Source organism: Falco rusticolus, chromosome 9 (genome assembly GCF_015220075.1).
Source record: "Falco rusticolus isolate bFalRus1 chromosome 9, bFalRus1.pri, whole genome shotgun sequence".
NCBI classification, from domain to species: Eukaryota; Metazoa; Chordata; class Aves; order Falconiformes; family Falconidae; genus Falco; species Falco rusticolus.
The window spans coordinates 10,083,281-10,104,025 of NC_051195.1; the positions used below are offsets into that span (position 1 = coordinate 10,083,281).

Here is a 20,745-nt window from a genome sequence, read left to right on the forward strand (position 1 = left end):
GTTACTCCTTCAGCTGCATGCAGATGTCAGGCTTGGGTTTAGCATGTATTTTTTCACTATGTGGTTTCAACACTGCAAGCTTGATTCTGGGCTAATTCCAAACATCTTGGGAATTTCAGATTGAATTTGAGAGTTGTTTTCATTAAAAATAAAGATTCTAGCTAGATTCACCAAATGACAATTATTGTTGATTTTACATGGGATTGTGTCATACTTGTGGGCTGGTGAAATCCAGTGCCAAGTCTATCCCCACGCTGAGGTGCTAACTACCAGCTATAGGCTGTGCTCCTTGCACAGTCTTACTTTGCAAAAAATATTTCAATATGCATTGGAGGAAAAGCGTACGATCCTGGCTTCCAGGTGATCACCATACTTAATGGATTTTCATTTGGTTCTTTCTGCTCTTAGCTCTTTTTTTCCCTCTGCAATGTCTATTGAATTACGCTATACAAAAAGAAGCAGCTTTAAAGAAGGAAATGCCAATTATTTGTGATAGTGTGCTCTCCATGGGATGTGGCACAAATCAAGCTCTCAGACAGACTGGCCTTTTCTTACACCATAGGTGAAGTGCTCCAAACACATCACCATCTATGGTGAGTGCAAATGGTACATAAATCTAACCTGTCTTTTGTACCTTTTTCAAATCAAGTGACATTAGATCCCATTCAAAATTTTCTGTGGGTTTTTTTTTCTTACTCATTTTGGTCAGAAAATTAACAACAATTTTTTTCTGGATTGAGCCATTTGAAAAATAAAATTATTCAGGGGCCAAATCACTCACGTGGCAGTTATGTAAGCATTGGTTGTGGCAACATCTTTCTTCAAAAAATAGAGAGGAAACAGTTACAGGCTCTGTAACATCATTTATTATTGTTGGTTTCTTGTTTAACACCTTAAAGGAAAAGATACCCCACCTGGGAGAGGAACACCTGAGTAAACACATAGTTCTATACATTGTCTAGAAAATGGAAACACAGTTACTTGTGGAAATCTTTCACGCTAACAAAGGCAAAAGGGCTGGGTGGGAAGACTCAGAGTTTTATTCTGTCAGGAGAACTTGAACTCTTCATGGTACTTCAGGGGAATGTGCAATGAAAGAAAAAAAGTACTTCAGTAAAAAGAAGAAAATGCTTCTTCAGAATCACTGCAAAGGAAGGGTGAAACTCTGGAACCTGAAGCTTGGTCGTAGCTCTTCAGCGCAGATGGAAATGAGTGACAGGGTTTTCTGAAGGCTTCATGCTCCCCGCGGGAAAGGAATGAGCCAGGCTCACCAGTTCCCTCTCACAGATTCCCAGAGCTGATGACTTGGTCGTCTGTAGGGATCATGACCACTGAGTTTCTTCCCAAGTAGGAGACAGATTTCCATGCAAGCGATCCATGAACATCTCAATGGAAATCATAGCAATTTTGGTTCAATGGAAAAAAAATATGCTTTAAACAAGCAAACAGAGTCCTTTTAAAAACAGAACAGAGGACTCTCTTTTTCTAAGAAGCAATAAAAACAACTGACAGACTTCTATACGCTTGCGAGAGAGTTAGATTCAAGAACACGGTTAAGCCACTGAAATTTATTTCACAGTTTTTGCATCTGTAGTAGCCTTTGCAGTGTACCAGTGGGACCGCATATTTGCAAATTCAGTTTTTTAAACATTTTTTGAAAGTCCTACATGAAAAAAAAAGGAAAAGCTTGTACTTTCTCTTAATTGGATGAATTAGTCACCTACAGAGTATGATTCCACTAGGTCTTTATCATAACTTTTTTCGTAAGTGTGTTAGTTTGGGTTCCATCTAGTTAAAAATCTCCTATGAAGGATAATTAATGATCAGGAACTCTTGGAGACATCAACAAGGTGTATGCTCATTAGAGCTCACAGTACAGGGTGGTGATATTTTAATTTATTGATTGCAGCAAATCAGCTTAATTTGCTCGAGGTAGTTCAAGGTGCAACCCCTTACTCTCATGTTTCTCCTCACAGGTGCTGGGAAATCCAATGGCAAATGCCAACAACCCTATGAACCCAGCAGGAAATCCCATGGCTTCTGGGATGACTACCAGCAACCCTGGAATCAATTCCCCTCAGTTTGCTGGGCAGCAGCAACAATTCTCCGCCAAGGCAGGCTCCACTCAGCCCTACATACAGCAGGGCATGTATGGGCGACCCAATTATCCTGGAAGCGGAGGTTTTGGTGGCAGGTAAGACTTCCTTGTGTGAGGTGGAGAATGGATGTATATAGTTGATGAAGCTTGTTTTAGTGACCTGGCAGAAGTGTCACGGGCTTATTTTAATTACATAAGGTCTCCGTAGCTGGCCTGCGCTGGTTAACTGAAGTGTGTACTGCTTTTACAGCTTCTGAAATCAGCTACCCAAACTGCAATGAAATTCATCACAGTAAATGGAAATGGCTTAGGTCAATCAATTAGCTCTAATAAACCCCCAAAATACAGCTTTAATTAAGAGAGATTGTTAAACAGACCACAGGCTTAGGAATGATTAACATTTAATAAGGCCAGGATGTGAAAGGTATTGATGGTATAATTTCTACGTGCATATGGAGGAATAAACTTGAGTATTTAGGCAAAGTAGCTTCCTATGCAGTGGGATATTTCTGCCCAAAGACTTACTCCACAGCAGGAATTGGAAAAGAGTTGGGGGTAGAGATGTTTGTTGTAGCGAGATGGGCAAGCTGTGTATTTATTTTGGGGAAGTAAATGCCACATTAGTGAAATAAGCCAAAACTAACAGCCTGGGTTTTGTTACGTTTTGCCTTTCTGTGTCTCTGCTTGGTAAACAAAGGTGGCAAGTGCACTTAACTGAAACCGCTATTGAAGGGTCCCTCTGCAAAGCCTGCTGAAAAGGTTGTTAGCATAGTCAGTCTAGTGTGAATGTAAGCCTGGGACTCGGGGAACTTATCTCTTCTTTCATCTCTGATCTGCTGGGTGACCTTGAGCGAGTCAGAAAGTTTCTTCAGCTTTGTATTAACATCTTCAAAACGGGCACAGTATACTGGCCCATATTCTAAGGATAGTTCATGTCTTGGAGTGGGAAAGGCACGGTTTAGCTTAATTTATCTTAAGATCAACAGGAGAGCTGGGTAGGAACTGCAAAAATACCTTGTGTGGGATCCAGCAGAGCTGATTGCGTTGGGTCTCTCCTGGCCTTTCTGCAAAGGTTCAGGGAGGAATGCTTTTACATCGGGAACGCTTTGCATAACTCACCACTGAGGCAGCTGGCCGCGCTGTAGTGGAGGAGGCTCTCTGTTCGTGCTGCTGTGAAGTCTGCCCCTGCGCTATGGGGAAGTGGAGCATGCATTAACTTTCAGGATTTCAGTTCAGATTTGCAGTACACTACAGAGCTGCAAAGCAGCTCACTGGCCCCCAGAAGAACTGCTGGGGGTACCTGGCAGTCCCGGTGGCAGTCCTGTGACAGTTGCAGCTGAGCAACACTTGTAGCTCATGTACACACCCAGTTCCCTGTCCTGCTGGCTTTCATTAGGCATTAATGCGTGGGTTTGGAACAGCTCCAGATGAGGATCACACCAATGTTCCAACCAAAATCCACCAGGCACATTTTAATTCTCTCTTTCTTTCTTTCTTTCTTTCCTTCCCTTTCAGTTATCCCGGAGGCCCAAATACCCCTGCAGGAATGGGGATCCCCCCCCACACGAGGCCGCCAGCTGATTTTACCCAGCCAGCTGCAGCTGCCGCCGCTGCTGCAGTTGCAGCTGCAGCTGCTACAGCAACAGCTACAGCTACAGCCACTGTAGCAGCCCTTCAGGAAACACAGAATAAGGACATGAACCAGTATGGACCGGTAAGAGAGCAACCCTTACGTCTTTGTACCTGCCTGATGTGGACTGTTACAGGGAATTGGGCTGTCCTTCTTACTCCCTTGTTTGTTAGGGTGCCTACTCTATTTTTCTTTTGTGCATGAGATGAGCATGGTTATAAATGCTTATGAGAAACTGCTGGAATGTGTGTATGGAGGTATGAGTCGGTCTCCTGTGTTTTTCCCAATAAATCTTGCCTAACTGTGTTTTGTAGTTTGGAGATTGCCCCTTAAAAAAACCTGCAAGATTACCCAAAGTTACAGCTGCGTCTGACATGATATATTACTGCTGCCTTTGCCAGCTCTGTGAACCTCTAAATTTGAGTACCTGGTGAAATGTTCCAGAATCTTGGAATAGGTTTTGTACCGCTTGGGTAATTGTTTACTTTGCCAACTACAGTTGGTTGGTTGGGTTTTTTCCTTCAAACAAGGAAACAACAGTAGGAAAGAGATTTACCTTTTAATAATGTTCTCTATGAGAACAGCTTATATGAGACGTGCATTTCTGGTGATCCGTAGCCTCCAGCATGTCATGAGATAATTTTTTTCCTAAAATAAACAAGGGTTTGATCAATTCAGGTTTTTTCCTCCTCAGCTGTTTTACGTCTCTTGAGTTTTAAAGTATATGGGCCCATATGCCATATAACGTAAAGAAGCACAGCGGTTTAGTAGTGTTGTGCTGTACTTACACAGCCAACTTCCTAACTTGTTACCTTACAGTAGTAGATTAGCCAATGTAAACGATTTAATTGCTTACCTTAGACTTAATGTCTTACTCTCTTATGTGTTCTACAATTCCAGTTGACTTTTATTATAAGTAACATCACCCCCATCAAATGTTGGAGACCATTGAAAGGAAAATGCGACATAAATCCTCCCCGTCTTCCCTGCCTCAAAAGCATGTTCAGCTCCCTCCTCCCATTTTAAATGCATGTCGCATTTTATTCTTTTTTTTTTTTTTCTTCTTCCGTTGAAGGTTTGTTCCTCTTTCCAGATGGGTCCAACTCAGGCTTACAACAACCAGTTTATGAACCAGCCTGGTCCTCGTGGCCCTGCTTCTATGCCTGGCAACATGAACCCAGCAAGCATGGGAGCAGGAATGACGCCTTCCAGCATGAGTGGGCCACCCATGGGCATGAACCAGCCTCGGCCTCCTGGAATGAGTCCCTTCAGTACCCATGGGCAGAGGATGCCTCAGCAAGCCTACCCAGGCCCACGCCCCCAGTCTTTGCCTATACAGGGCATAAAGAGACCATACCCAGGAGAGGTAATAAAATAAAGTGTATTTTGCCTACTTGATTATTTTGACTGAAGGTTGCAACATGCTGGGTAATGCGTGGCGTGCATCCCTGTGACATATGTACATCTTTTTCCAGCCTTGATTGCAATGCTGCCGTGAAATTAGAAGTGGCAGCAGCTCTTCCTTGTGAGCTTCTAAAGTGTTCTGGTTGGCCCTTGCTATGTTAGTCAAGATGACAGTCGTCAAAGCCAAGAAAGTCCCAAAACCAGCTGAGCCCTCACTGTGTCACTTTAAGATTCTCATGCTAGATGGTGAATTCATAGACCTTATGTAGACTTCCTTCACAGGAGTGGATTTATTTAACGTGACAACTTAAAAGAGATGTTGAAGGTGAAATACTTCATTTGAGGCCAGTACATACGTGATCTGCATTTTCTTGGGTGGTTTTATTGTTTAAAAGAAATACAGGGCATATATTGTATAAATACCAATAGTAATAACATTTATTTTGAAGACCAATTGCTTTCCAAACTTCTTGAGGCTTGGTTTTCATAGGCACTGAGATGAATATAAATCATGTTGAACTCCAGTCCCTCTGTGACAGCATTTATCTAATATAAGTTTATTTGCAGTGTGGTATTTCTGTCTGAGTTCCCATGCTGTTATATGAGGTCTGAGTGGCTTTGTAGACAAAATTACATTGCCATGGACTTGTATTATGACCTTGGGCAAAACACTTGGGTCAAAATCTTAAAGAAATTTAGACAACAAAAGATGTAGACAGATGAGCTTTTGGATTTTAAAAAGTACCAGTGCGTGTTACTATTCCAATTGGTGTGAATCGGGCAGTAGAAGCTTTTGAGAACTCCACCAACTCTCTCTCAGCATCTGTACGTGCCTAACTGTCTTTACAAATCTAGCTGCGGGTTACTAGCTTCAGAGAGAACTTCCTGGTGAAATTCTGTATTAAACTGAGACAACAGCAGCTATAACTCCAGGTGTAGAGCTTTGAATATTATGATATTGCCCTGACTATAATAATGGTAATAAGAGTTTATAGGAAACACCCAGAAAAGAGTACCATGACATGCAGAAAATAAACATATATTGTTGAGCTACATTTCTTTCCTGATCTGCAAACTATTATTTTTTGAAGGAAAGATATTTTTTTAAAATTAAAAAAAAAAAAAAGATCAGTAATAAAATTAGTGAAATGTTTTTTGCAGGAGTTGCTTCTCTGGGAAAGCTTTTCACACTGTAAATATAGCCACTTGCTCTACAATTCAGTTAAGAAAACACAGAATGTGGCCTGTTCAGATAATTTTTATCTTCGGATTTCATATTTTAAGGAAGTCTGTAAATCCCTTTTGGCTGCTTCAGAAGCAGGTTTTTCATTGTATGTGAATCTGATCATGTTACCAAGAAGTCAGTACTGAATAGTGCCCTAAATGTTACATGCTTGCTGGTCTGGAATTCTGCACATCCTATAGATGCTATTTGCTTATTGGGTTTTGAAAGCTTCATTTTTGAAACTTCTTATTAATCACTTGATTTGTTTCAAATTGACATTTTATTATCTTTAAAGTTCCATTTTCATGACTTAGATTCCAAAACTGCAGCACAGCACTAGCTAGCACTAGCAAGGTTGTTTATGACTAGTAATAGCTTCTCTTTAATTGTAGGATGCTGCTACAAACCCTAGCACAAGGCCAGCAGGGCAGTTGTGACGAGCAGAGAGCCATGAACAACACAGCTTCTATGCTCTGCCCATTCCAAAGTTTAATTTTTGTTACATTATGTTTTCTCATTGTGCTCCCATTCTCCATTTGGAAAAGGAGCCCCATGGTGGGGGCTGGTAGCACCTGCAAAAACAGAGTTTTTATGAACATTGCATCTGGTTGTAATTCTGGTTTCTTCGAGCACAGTGCCCTTTGACAGCACTGCAAGGCTGAGTCTGGGTGCGTTAAGGTACATGGTTATTTGTGGGACCTTGATGTTTTTGAGTGAGTATTGATTTCCAGCCACCAGGGCCTTGGTTTAGGCATGAGTGGCACTAAGTTGAGGAGTGTTCACCTGGAGGGGGTTTTTTTGTGCTTGTTTTGATTCCACTGTTGAATGTATGTTGATAATCCATTCAAGAAAGCTGCTTGCGTACAACAGATCTTTGTCTTATTTCATCTCTGTCATGAAACAGCCGAATTATGGAAACCAGCAGTATGGACCAAATAGCCAGTTTCCAAACCAGCCTGGTCAGTACCCCACTCCCAACCCTCCAAGACCCCTTACGTCTCCCAACTATCCTGGACAAAGGATGCCAAGCCAGCAAAACACAGGGCAGTACCCTCCTCCAACGGTCAACATGGGGCAGTATTACAAGGTAAGAATTTTTAGATTAACTTGTTGCATTCTGGTAGGCATTTATGAATGAAATCACATTAATGACTTCATAGATACTGCTTTTACTTAATTAGAGGCAAGAGAAAAAAGCACAGTGTTTTTACTAATGTTTTGGATATCGCAGAGTCAAGTAAATAAGCCAAATCACATTTTAACTTCAGAGCAGTTCATAAAGAAAATCGAATGTTACTGCAGCTCATTAGAGGCTTTTACAAGAAAATGGTGGTTTCGCTTTAAAAATAGCATGTGAAAAGAAGTACCTAATGGGATTCAGGTGTAATACTTTCACCGATTCATGGCACCCTGGAAGAATACAACTTTGGAAATTTGTAATAAACAAGTTCCACATTGCAGTGTCCCAGTTTCAGACCTGCAGTGGTCACTGTTGGCTTAAGCCAGGCCAAACTTAAAAGCTGTTCCAGCTGTAGAACTCATCTTTGAGCTGAAGTTTGCCTGACTTTCTTAGATCGCTTCCCTTCCCCTATTCTCCTTTTCCTTCTGTGCTGCTTGTTTTGGGCCAGAATTAGAATTGTTAAAATGTTGCCTAAAAGCTGTTCTGTGGATACATCTTGAGCACTTGGTGTTCTCCAATGGAGTTTGTACTGAGGGCCTGCTGAGGTTTGCCAGGTTTGAAGTACCCACAAAAGCGATCTTTTACACGCAGGTACTCCAGTGAGTATACAAACGGAGAGGGCTGTTGATGGGCTGACCTGCTCTTAAAGCATTAGCTGTTAAAGCCTCTGGACTACATTCTGATTTTGAATATAGGCTGGAAGAATCTTAAGTTGCACGCTGGGGTTGAATTGGAATTGTTCCGGTGTGATTTGAATGGAAAACACCATTGAAATAAAAGGGAAAACAAAACCCTTTGCTGTAGAGCATCTGTTCTGTGTGCAACCAAGCTGTCCACTGTGGTACCCAAAGGAACACCTGTTGCATTGGGCAGCTTTTGCAGTACACTGCCAGGAAGGACATGAGGAGGAGACAGATCCTCAGCTACTGTAATTCCAGTGCAGTCACTTTACACTGAAATAACAGCAGAAGATCTCTGTGAAGTTTTTAAATGACAGATATTTTTAATATGTTTTACATTTGTTTATTTTAGATGGGGTTCAAGTTTTTTGTTTACAGGATAGTTCTAACAAAGGGAGGTTATCCTGGCTAGGGGAGAAATTCCAGCTTGCCACAGACAGGACTTGAACCTTTGGATTGTAGTGATTATGCAGATAGTAACTGTATGTGTTAAAGAAAAAAGCAAAGGTGGTTGGAGATGTAAATACTGAAGATTTCAGAATGCAGCTCTGTTATGTACTTCACTGTGTCCTGGGCTAGCATGCTGCACAGCGTTTAGACACAGAATCAGATTTGAAGTCCTGATGCTTTGGTTGCTTGTAAAGGCTTTCATCTTCTGACACTCTCATGTGTATGTGCTTGTGGTACAGGAGCTATTGGGAGAAGAGTGCCATGCAATTGCCGTTTTGTTTAATGTCAGCTTCCTTTGCATCATGGTTACTGGTTTATTCTGTCAACTGCAACCATCCCCTTAATTAGAAGACAAAAAACCAATGATGTTTTTATACTAGAGCTACTATTCATACTTAACTATCCTTTTTCTCTTAGCCTTTTTTACTTGGCCGCAAACTAAGAACAGACTCAAATTGTAGGTACACAGAATAAGACATCCCCTGACCCCCAGAGCTTTCACTCTGGGTAGACTAGTTGGACAGGAGTGGAAGACAGGGTAGATGGAAGTAAAAGAGACACAGACATTCTAATTGCACATCTTTGGATTTTGTTTTTCATGTAGGCTTTTGTGCACTGGGGCTGTTTTGGGAGGAAGCCAAAGAGATACAAAGGGCTGGGTGGGTTGGGGTGGTGTGGAAAAACTGAAGCGAATGGCTGGCTGGTTTTGGAAAGAGCGTTCAGAGGAATGTGATAAGCCTCTTGGCAGCCTTGCTTGAATGTGGTCATTGCCTGAATTAAGTTGGCTGACCTGCTGGTTTCAGTTCCGGCTTTGCTCTCCTAGTCTGCCTCTTCCCCGAAGGCCTCACGGGATGTCTCGTGGTTTCTTGTCCTTCTGGAGACAGAGGGGCCTCCCCTACCTTGTTTGTTGTCTTTGGTGTTTGATAGCAGTGCAGTTCACCAGGCTTGCTATTCTTACGTTCAGGCTGCAATAACAATGTGATGTTATTTATTTTCTAGCCATCAAGGCCTGTACCTGTGGCAAATTACCCTCATTCACCTGTTCCAGGAAACCCCACGCCACCTATGACTCCAGGGAGCAATATTCCTCCATACCTGTCACCCAACCAGGATGTCAAACCACCATTCCCACCTGACATTAAACCAAATATCAATGCTTTACCACCACCTCCAAGTGAGTAGCAAACAGAATGCCCCACAGTTGTTTATTGTCCCTCTGTTCTCTGCCACGTACCTTTCAGAGCCTGGGAACTACCTGTGATGGCTGCTCTGGGAGATTGTGAGGTTGTGACCAGTGCTGAGCACAGTGCAGGCTCACTAGAGGCAGTGGGCAGGAAAGAAAAGATTGGTATCCCCTCCTAAAACAGAGTATCAGAAAAGTTCTTCCAGGGTAAACTTGTAAGGATTTTACTTCTGAAGTAATCCTTCGACATGCTTCCTGAGGATAAAACACATGATTTTGGGTTGCGTTATGTGTGCTTGTTAGGCTTGTTTGTGGTATGAACTTCCATACCTGTGGTCTGTTTTGTTCAAGGGCAAAGCCATTCATTGAACATCACCGCAGAATAGCATAAAATGTGAATATTTATAGTGGTGTCTCTGTTGTGATCCATACAGGCTTCTTAAGAATATTCAGTAGTATGCCAAAAATTGATATATGTCCCTTTCAAAATGGCTCAGCATCACAGCTACATTTGGCTGAGAACGGGGTAGGAATAACAAGATATCTCTGACTGTGTACTAGCACAAGATGTTTGAGATTTTGAAGTGGCTGATGAACAATCGGAGATATCGTTTACTAGGGAACTGGGAGAACCTATATGTTTTATGTAAAATAACTGCTGCTGCGTTAGCACTTTGCAACTGGTGTTTGGAGTTCAGGATAGCTGAAAAGTGGAGGAAGGTGGCCTGCAGTGTTACTTGGGCAAGAACACAGCATATAAAGACATTTGGGCTTTACAGACCAGCTGTAAGGTACCACAAAGGCTCCTGTTACAGGGTCGGATAGTAACTGAATACCAGTGTCTTCGGTCATTGGGTAGTGTCAGCTGTTGAAACTGTTGGAACTAACTGGGTAATGTTGGTCCCAGTTCAAAGTGGGGAAAACAAGCAGTTTGCCATAATTAAAAGATTTGTTGTCAGACTTCTGCCAACAGAGTAAGCCTGGACACAGAACCTGTGCAGTAATAAAACCCAGGAATTCTTACCATGCCTGGTTTCTCTTTGTGGCCAGAATACTAAGGTCCTGATGTTAAGTATGGGAGAACAGAAGACTTTGGTTTGCCATCTCTATCAGTTTGAGCCCTGTCACTTGTATCAGATGTAGTTACTTGTGATGTTGTTTTTTGTGTGTATGAACCTGCTAAGTTAGACCCAGTAGGAGATCACTGTGCCATTTGTTACTGTTCTGTATAAATGTACACATTGTTATTGCACTGCAGATGCTAAAGGGAAAGTTCACGCTTTCTCTCCCTCTTCGATCCCAGCCAACCACAACGATGAGCTGCGTCTGACGTTTCCCGTGAGAGATGGTGTTGTACTGGAGCCCTTCCGGCTGGAACACAACCTGGCAGTCAGTAACCATGTCTTTCACTTACGACCAACTGTTCATCAGACTCTGATGTGGAGGTAAGCTCAGCCTTGCTGCGAGCAAGTCTCGCACCCGGTGATGGAGGAATGGCAGGCCCAATGAACTTCATTGAGGTGTGCCATGATTTTACCTTTAAAAATTGTGGCCTCGATAGGAAAAATGCCCTTTAAACTCACAGATACTCTCACCTGTCCAGAGACAACACATTCTAAAAATGCTTCCTGATCTGTGTTGCATGTCCTTGCTGATAGCGCGGGGTATGCAGTGTTGGAAAAAAACACTGCAACTGTTACATCCTTCTCTGGGTGGAACTGGTGTGGGACGTGCATGACCAACACTGGTACAAATTTCCATTTGGGAGACTCTGAAGTCCTAGGTGCTTTGTGGCATATGAAATGTTAGTTGCAGGAGTAACTACGCAGGGCTGTTACAGTTCATGCTTACATTAAATGGTGCAGAGTGTCTGGTAACGAAAAATAACACACTGATGAAGGACCTGATTTAGAGGTTTAGTAAATCATTTGGAAAGCCAAGGGCTTAGATCCTCCAGACTTTGGAAACCAACTTTCTGAATTCTCCCTCTCCTATGGCTCCGCAAGTAAGGGCAGAGGTCAGAAATACTAGAGCATAGCTTTCTGCATATAAAGGCTTCTGGTTTTCACTTGCAGTGGGTACTGCTTTCCAGAACGTAAGAATAGTTTTCCCAGGTGGTACTTTGCTCCAATTCACATGGATCTGCATAAGTGATTCCAGGTTAGGTCCTGATTCCACTGTGCTCACGGAAGGATTTTAGATCAAATGACAGACAGACAGAGCCTTCTTTCTTTCTTTTTTTTTAATTTGTGTATTTTCAAATACCATGGAGTAATTTTGTCTCCTTGTTCTGTTTTTCTCAGAAAGTATCTCAGTCTTTGTCCTGGCTGCTGATTATATTGTTTCAGCCTGTCTCTGTGCATCTGGTTAGTTACTCAAGATCGTGTATGGAGGTTGTTTCACAGGTGTAGCAGCTGAGATGGTAAAACGCAGCATCTTAAGCACATCTTCCATTACGCCTGCATCACAGTTTCTTCCCGAGCCTGGACCACACCCCCCTTGGCCTTAATGTCATTGATAACTTGCAGCTTCAGCTTTTTACCCTGTGAGGATCTTCTTCCCCTTAACTGGAATCCACCTGAGACTTCTGTTTTCATGGTGTGGGGGGCATGAGGTGGGCAGAGAGATGGGCTCAGTTCCCCGCCCCAGGGACAGGCTCTGGCTCTAAAGCTGAGGCTTGCTGTGGGATGCAGGAGCCCTGGCGGCCACGGTGCCCCCCTACCCTGAGGTAGCCTGGGGGCTGGGAGGGAGGGAGGTTGCAGGCAGACCACATCCAATAATTAACACCTAACTTTGAGGTCAGTTATTGCTTACTTGCATTTCATTATCGTGGAGTACTCGCAGCAGAGGGAATTTTGGCAGTTATTTGCCGGTTCTTATTAATAAGTAATCACTACTGGGGATTGTGCTGGCTCATTCAGTAGATTTATAGTGCTGCACTGAGGCATGAGGCTGTTTCTTAATATCTGTTCATTCTTTCTTCCTCAGCTCACCAAACACATAGCCTTTATTTAAACTTATTTTAATGAAGACTCATAGGTAAACTGTGCTCAGGTCTGCTGTTTTGAAAAGCTCGTTAATAGTGGGGAGAATGGATGGTCCTGTAATGAAGTCATTTCACATTTAACTCAGGGCTGGATGGACTCCAGAAAAATGAATTAGACACATGTGTGGATGGATTTTGGTTTTATAGTGAATGGTGGAATCGAGCCAATTCTGAATATTTGTCTGCCAGTTAAAATATTCGGCAAAACCTCTCACGTGTACACACATAATGAATAGCAATGCAACTATTTTTCTCCCCGCTGGGAACTTTTCATGGTTATGAGAAGGAGAAAGGTTGAAGGCAGGGAAAATGTCTCCTTGAAGCTGGTTCACTCTTAGCACTGCTCAGTTATTAACAGTGTCCCGCGGTGGAGGCACTGCGTGCTAAGAACAAGGGTCTCCTGAACTCTGTCACTGCTCTGTGACGTTCAGGAGTCCTCAGGAACACGCTCCACCTGCTTGGGGTTTATAGCAGAGGTACCAAGCCTTGCTTCCCTCCAGGTCTGGGTGACTGCGGTGTGTTCTCATGAGGTGAGAATCTCCAGTGGGTCTTGCAGACAAAGCTTTCAAAAAAATTGTTAATAGAATACTGAAAAAAAGCCTGGAAAGACTTCATATAGATGGATTATGTTGAAAGGTCAGGTAACTTCTATTCTATACCTTCCTTTTTTTAAAAAAACCCAAACATGTTTTTATCCATGCTAAACCTTGATATTTTGAAATCGAGAAAAGACAGTGTTAAGTCAGAGTTGAAATCTCTGGTTTTGGATAAGGAAAATGGCAATTAACGTGGTGATCTCCTGAATGAGCTGTTCCTTACAGATTTTACAAAGATATGTTCCTTCAGGCGTGGTGAAGGAATGAGCACCTAGATTTTCAGGCACGAAAGGTAAACATTCAGCCGTCTTTTGCTGCTCTGAACAGCAGAATCCTGACATTGCAGTTCAGTTCAATCATGTTCTTTTAAATTTCTCCTTCAAATTACTCATTCTTAACACAAGGTTAACATCCATGTATGAGACTGAAGTCATAGTCTCTACCCACTTAATTTGTGATTAGCTTAATCTCAGCCTCTTCTTTTTTTGGAGGTGTTATAAAACTAATTTTTGAGGAGCTAAATAGTGTGTGGAAGTTATTATTGGAGAGGCAGGAGGAATTCTTGCTCTGAAAGGAGGTCTAAATTGGGTAATTTAATCCACAGCTGTGTTAATTTAGCGTCACAGAAACACAGGGGGTGAGATACAGGGTCATTGTATCTTAGTTGATTTACCTGTTCCAAGGTGGGATTAGCTGTACTTTTACTTTGCCTGACAAGCTTTTGTTCAAATGCTTTCTTAAATGCTCTGAAGTAGTGAAGAATCCAAAGTCTTCCAGCACAACCCACAGCAGCGAGTCACATTCTTGTTCTTAACTCTTAACACACAGGAAGGACCTACCTGAAGTTAACGTTCTACTTTCTGCAGGGTCATTCCATGGTCTAGTTCCGCAAAGTGGTTTGACATGTTCCCTTGGGAAAGTCATTTATAAGCGTAAAATATTAACAACTTTGTGGCATGCTTGCATCATTAATTCATCATAACTTGCTTCTGTTAAGGGCTTTTATGAAGAAAGTATGTTATATCCTTTACTGGCAGTAATTCTAGAAAAATAATCTGATTGATAAAGAAAAAGCGTCACTAGCATCAAAACAACCTCCCTCTGCAATGTGAAAGCAAAGTTAAAGGAAGATTTATTGCTTGTTGTACAGGTCTGACTTGGAATTACAGTTCAAGTGCTATCACCATGAAGACAGACAAATGAACACAAACTGGCCAGCTTCAGTCCAGGTCAGCGTTAATGCAACCCCGCTTACCATCGAGCGTGGCGACAACAAGACATCTCATAAACCTCTGCACCTAAAGCACGTCTGCCAGCCAGGGAGAAACACGATTCAAATTACAGTCACAGCATGTTGTTGTGTAAGTACACTGAGCTCACGGCTGCAGCTGCTGATGCTGAGTTTGCTATTTAGTACAGTTCGCAAATGTTGCCTTAGCTGAAAGAGCCTTACTCCATTTTTCTCCGTGCATTTTTCTGGTAAGGTGCTTGCTTGGTGATGTTGACAGAGTCAGAATGCTAATACAGAAATTTTTGCTGCTAAATTATTGCAGAATGTAGTGGTGTCCTTCCGAGGCCTCTCAAAAGGCTTGATTTCTAAGGAGGAGGGGAGGTGGATCTCCTACCCGTTCAGCGGGTGCCTATGTAACAAGGCGGCTGCAGTGTATTAATGTACAAGTAGGTTATTGTGATGCAGACTGTTGCCCAGTACTAATTTTACTTACCTAGGGTATTAAAGTATGTTTGGTTTGACAGGAGAATGTTAACACCATAGTCGGTGGTGGTGGTGATTTTCCAAATAGCTTTTCAGATAAAAATTCATATTCCGTGATGCAGTCTAGACCATGCGACTTTCCCCTTTCTCCTTTTCCATGGTTTAGTTACTCTTGTGGACAAGTACTGCAGGCACTGTGTTTTTAATGCAGACTGTTAGACACACAGAGTCTGAGCTTTTGACTGTTCTGTTGTCACTGACAATAAAACAAGCTGCTACCTCTCCCAAGGTCGCGGTGTGAGGCACTTTGACAAGAAGCCGTCCACCCATTTTGCTTTACCTCACACTGATGTTTCTCTGCATAATGTCATTTATCTGGTGACTAAGAGCCTGGGCAGCATCCTGTGAATCCACAACGAGCTCTGTATTGGGGAGGATTCAGCTGGTTCCAGACACATCAGTAGCAAATCGTTTTTGCAACTTCCAGCGTAGTCTGAGGGCAGGCAGGTAGGCTAGACTGTGTCAAAGAATCCAGGGTTTTAAAAATAAGCCCTGATGTCAGAGAAGAGTATGTCAGGCCTATGTATTCTGACTATTAAGGAGGGAGAAAATGCAGAAAATCTTTGCTGCTTTAAAGCCCTTGTATACGTGATGCTCCTGGAGCACGCAGCACTGTGCTGCGCAGTGCAGAATATCCCTAAGGGAGCGCATGTGCGCAGCAGAGCAGAACCGGCCTTTGTATGTACGCGTCGGGCTCTGAGGGAAGCCTTGTGTCCGAGGGAAGCGTGCTGCTCTGCTCGGCAGTGTATTTACCCTGCGTGGTTGGTTCTCTTGGTAACAAAATGTGTTTTCTTTCAGTCACACTTGTTCGTGTTGCAGTTAGTACACCGGCCATCGGTTCGCTCTGTACTTCAAGGTCTACTAAAGAAACGTCTCCTCCCCGCAGAACATTGTATCACCAAGAGTGAGTTTTCATTGTATGGGTGATGACTTTCCAGAATGCCTGTGTTCCCTTGTGATAAGCTGTTCCTGCACAGGATTTACTTGCTTATTGAAAACCTTAAGCTGTACTTGTCAGGAAGTTCAAGAACGTCATGTGCATAGATTACATTCTCTGTATGCTCAAGTGTGAGGGCTATTTGGGTAGGGGTAACAGAGTACCACGGACACAAGCTTAGTTGCCAGCGAAGACTCTCCCATTCCAGGAGAATCTCTCTGGCTTTTCCCCCCATATTTGTTTGTGACTTACCTAAAAGCCGTGTGCAGAAAGATCGTTCTTTATTTAGGGCTGCTTTAAGTGCTTGTATGGCACTTATTGGGTTGAGGGTATAGTTGATACGCCTGTGTGTGATGGTTTGGCCATTCACGAGAATGTTCTAAATTACACAGAATACACCGGTGTGGATAAATTGTCCATTAAATTGGCCCTTACAGGTTGAAGTGTTGGTCTCTCAGATTTCTGTTTTCTCACACATACGTCTACCTTCTTCCTCAACAGTAAAGAGGAACTTCAGCAGTGTAGCAGCTTCCTCTGGCAACGCGACACTAAATGGGGAAGATGGAGTAGAGCAAACTGCTATTAAAGTGTCTCTGAAGTGTCCGATCACATTCCGGCGGATTCAGCTCCCAGCAAGGGGTCACGACTGCAAGCATGTACAAGTGAGTAGATGCCAGTGGCCAGGCAGTGTTCCCTCAGCTATGTGTTGTTACAGCACCTTCAGCGTGGTTACTGCATGAAAGCAGCTCATGAAATGGGCTTTCTTTTTGTCTCTTAATGTAGTTAAATATATGTATGTTTAATGTAGAGGAAAAAAAGCAAGCTAATTTGGTTTAGTTTTCAGTGCTAGTAAGTTGGGTTTTTTTGTGGCAGTTTTACTTTTGTCCAGCTGATTCAGTCAATACAGCATTTTCCTTTGATTTCCTTTCTTTTTTTTTTTTCTTTCTAGTGCTTTGATCTGGAATCTTACTTGCAACTGAACTGTGAAAGAGGAACTTGGAGGTGTCCAGTATGCAAGTAAGTGCAACCGTGCTACATGAAATGCAGTTGTGTGCGATTTGACCAAATTCAGATCATATTTAAGGTCATGGAGGGGAGAAAATGGAAGTGCTAGGAAATTCAGCGTAAAGTCCAGTGAGAATTCTTGCAGTGTTTCATAAATTGAGGGAACACTCTGGATTATTAGGAATTTAAAACCAGATAACAAAACTCATAATCTGCAAGATGTCACTTCCAGGCTGTCAGTGTGTGCAGTTCAAAAGAAGCTCAAATATTTACATGGATAAGGCGGATACCCACATAAATGAATGAACTTGGAGTCTGTCTTCCCCTAAATTATGAAGTGCAAGCGACTACCAGACAACAACATGTCATGGCAAAAGAATGGATAGTCTATTCTAGAGTTATTTTTATATAATATCAATGTTGTAACACCCGAGTTACTGAACTTGAAATATGTAGATACCGAAGTGTTCAGCATCCAGCTGCATGTTAAGTAAGGATGCCAAATAACTGTCTCAGGTACTGTGCTTTGAGTCACATAGATATGCAGTTAATGGCAGTGTTCAAGGAGAGGGGTAATTTTGGAGACTGCAACATTTCCCAGTAATTAGGTAGGAAATGAAGTTGGATCCTCCAAGGTCAAAGTGAACATCAAGCGCAAATTAAAGTGAGAGCAGAAAGCAGGAAGGATTCTAGTCCAGAATAAGGCTGATTTTAAAAAAGGTGAAAGATTTCCAAGGAGCAGAAGTTTGGAGTGACTGCTTAAAGGAAAAGAGGGGTACTTTCAACCTTACGTTTTGGCCAGAGAGCTAGCATGCTGCAGAAGAAATGGAACGAAAAGCTTTGAAGTGCTTACAGGCTGCCCATTCTTATGTTTTAACTGGGCAGAAAGAATCACAGAACATCTGCAGGCTAGTTCAGTGTTGGTAACCTACTGTGCTGAGTCCACAGGGTTATGAGTTTGTTCCAGCCTCAGCTGAGGAGCCAGGGCTCTTTAGCTCGAGCAGCTGTAGCTGTAGCAGCTTGTACTTTATCTCTGCAAGTCTCCAGTTCAATCCCTCTGCGCCAGCCAGCGTTCAGTATAAACAGCAGCAGAGAGGGTCCGTTCTCTCTGCTTCTGTGGACACTGCAGGCTTGAGATGAGCTTGTTTCGAAGACTGTCCACAATTGATACTTATCCAAAAGTGCAGGTGCTTTCTCTGAACTACCTGAATCTCTTCTGTCTTCTAACTTCAGTTAAAAATACCACAAGAATTGGATTTCTTACTTCTTAATGGATGTATTTATACATCGAAGCCAAAATTTTTGTCCTGTTTGTCCGAATATGAGCACCTGCATTCAGATCTTAGAGCCTACATAACTGAATAATTTCCATTTTTGTTTTGGCCTGTGCCCATCTGTGCTGATACCAAGTTAAATAGCTGTAATACATAGTTACTTTGAAGCCATATTACTGTGCAGCTCAAAAAACCAAAAGATCCAATTTGAAAATAAAATAGTGCTAGCGCTAGTTGATAGTCACAGGAGAGATCTGCTATGTTTGAAAAGCCTTTAAATTCACAACAAATTTAAATTCACTTTGATTTTCATTTCATTTGAATTTTTAAATTCACTAGAAAAGTGATTTAAAGCATGTGAACAGCTTGTGGACACACCCAAGTAGATGTGTCCTTATCTCATCTGTTTGGTGTAGAATACTATTATCCTGGTAATGCAAATGTAGAACCAAAACTGTTTGCCCCAACATCACTCCTAAATGATACGTTACAAATAGTAAGTTGCTGGATCCCAGTCTGCTGATTTCATCACTAACCTGTCCTTCTTCCATCCTTCTTTCACCCGTATGTAGCGATACTCTAACCTAATGTTTGGGGTTTTTTTCCTTTCTAGTAAAACTGCTCTGCTGGAGGGCTTGGAGGTTGACCAGTATATGTGGGGTATTCTGAACGCTATACAAAAGTAAGTGAATTTACTCATTTCTGATATCCAGGACTAAGCAACTAGGAGATTTGTTGATGAGTACTGAGCTAGTCGTGCCAAAGTAGCTCTTAGTGATTGAACGTGAATATTCTGTTCCGTGGCTCCTTGGTGGAGCTCATGATACAGTGAATCAGTTACCATCTAATCAGTGGATCTTGTTTGGGTCCTCTCTTGATGGCAGCCTCCCCAGTGGAGCTGAGGGAGGAGTGGGAATGGAGGATTAAGTGCTCTCTCGTATTTACAAGTAGTCCCTCTGATTCGCTTGTGGCAGACCACATAGGTATGTTTGGATTTCATTGTGTGGATAAACAAAGAAATGTTCTCTCACAGTTGCCTTTTTGAAAAGTTGCTTCTGGTGCACTCACTTGAGGAGTGAAAGATCTTGAGGTTCTGTTATACTAGATCATTTCAGAACATTTGCTACCATGCAGATTCTTACAGAAACTTCAGCAGAATTGATTAAAAAAAATAATAATCAATTAATGCGCTAAAATTTTCATGTTACTTTACAGCTCAGAGTTCGAAGAAGTTACCATTGATCCAACTTGCAGTTGGAGGCCGGTCCCTATAAAGTCAGATATTCACATCAAAGATGACCCAGATGGCATTCCCTCAAAAAGGTTTAAGACCATGAGTCCAAGCCAGATGATCATGCCAAATGTGATGGAGATGATTGCAGCTTTGGGTCCTGGCCCATCACCTTACCCGTCTCTACCCCCTCCTCCAGGAGGCAACAACTCCACCGAATACGGTAACCAAGGTCAGTGTTACAGCTTTGTGCGCCCGGGGGCTCGGTCTAGAAGTCGGTGGTTCAGTCAGCTTTGTGGTTGGGGTATGTCAGTGCCTCTCCTCAGAGAGATGCGCAAGGAAAGCGAATTACTTTGCTGCAATTCTGAAATTCTGCGTCCGTCTTTTCATTTAAGATTAATCTGTTTAGAGGAAAATATATTTCAGTAAGGAAATCGGTGCTTGTCATGTTTATTGCCACACAGCCCTCCCTGAATCAACAAACATTGTATGTTACCTTATAGGTTCATGGCCTGACAGAATATACATCTTTCTTCATTTTTTCTGTCCATTTTCCTTCTGTTGCACTCTCATTCAAGTGAAGGCTGCTAGTGCTACAGAAGTTACAAAGTGGAGAACCTGACCCATTAACCCTGCTACTTCGGCCACCAGGTTTAACTTGTGGCCAGGTGGGAGCCATTTGGTAGGCCACCCAGAAAGTGGATGACTTTTAAAGAGCGTTTAACTGCTTTGCAAACACCTTTACATTAGAAAATTACTTTTGAGTTCCTTTCCCCATGTGCTGCCAGATTGAGAAACCAGGAACTAAACACAGGCAGTGGAGGTACGTTTTCGAATGACTGGTATGTTGTGAATAACTCAATTATAGTGACAATTCTGAAAATATGAAACCGAAGACTGTTTCTTTTGCAAGGAATATGATATGATTCAGTTCAGCTCTGGGAAAAGACCAACTGTTCACACCGTCAGAATCCCCAAATTGATTACAAGGTGATACATGTGCTTTTTGCAGGCGTTTGAAGAAAAACATAG

The 20,745-nt window shown here is 42.4% G+C and overlaps 1 protein-coding gene across 10 annotated transcripts in view; it reads left to right on the plus strand.

Annotated features, from left to right (window-relative positions):
• ZMIZ1 (zinc finger MIZ-type containing 1) overlaps positions 1–20,745 on the plus strand; it is a 357,468-nt gene that overhangs the window by 321,714 nt on the left and 15,009 nt on the right. For 7 of the 10 annotated variants that reach the window (XM_037399104.1, XM_037399105.1, XM_037399103.1 and 4 more), the window contains 12 exons: positions 1,977–2,194; positions 3,614–3,812; positions 4,804–5,094; positions 7,262–7,444; positions 9,667–9,841; positions 11,109–11,295; positions 14,643–14,853; positions 16,065–16,170; positions 16,705–16,865; positions 17,153–17,220; positions 19,096–19,164; positions 19,698–19,945. In XM_037399104.1, the coding sequence (XP_037255001.1) occupies positions 1,977–2,194; positions 3,614–3,812; positions 4,804–5,094; positions 7,262–7,444; positions 9,667–9,841; positions 11,109–11,295; positions 14,643–14,853; positions 16,065–16,170; positions 16,705–16,865; positions 17,153–17,220; positions 19,096–19,164; positions 19,698–19,945 (2,116 nt within the window). The remainder of the gene's footprint in view (positions 1–1,976; positions 2,195–3,613; positions 3,813–4,803; positions 5,095–7,261; positions 7,445–9,666; positions 9,842–11,108; positions 11,296–14,642; positions 14,854–16,064; positions 16,171–16,704; positions 16,866–17,152; positions 17,221–19,095; positions 19,165–19,697; positions 19,946–20,745) is intronic. The other 3 variants (XM_037399108.1, XM_037399106.1, XM_037399109.1) reach the window with 3 other exon arrangements.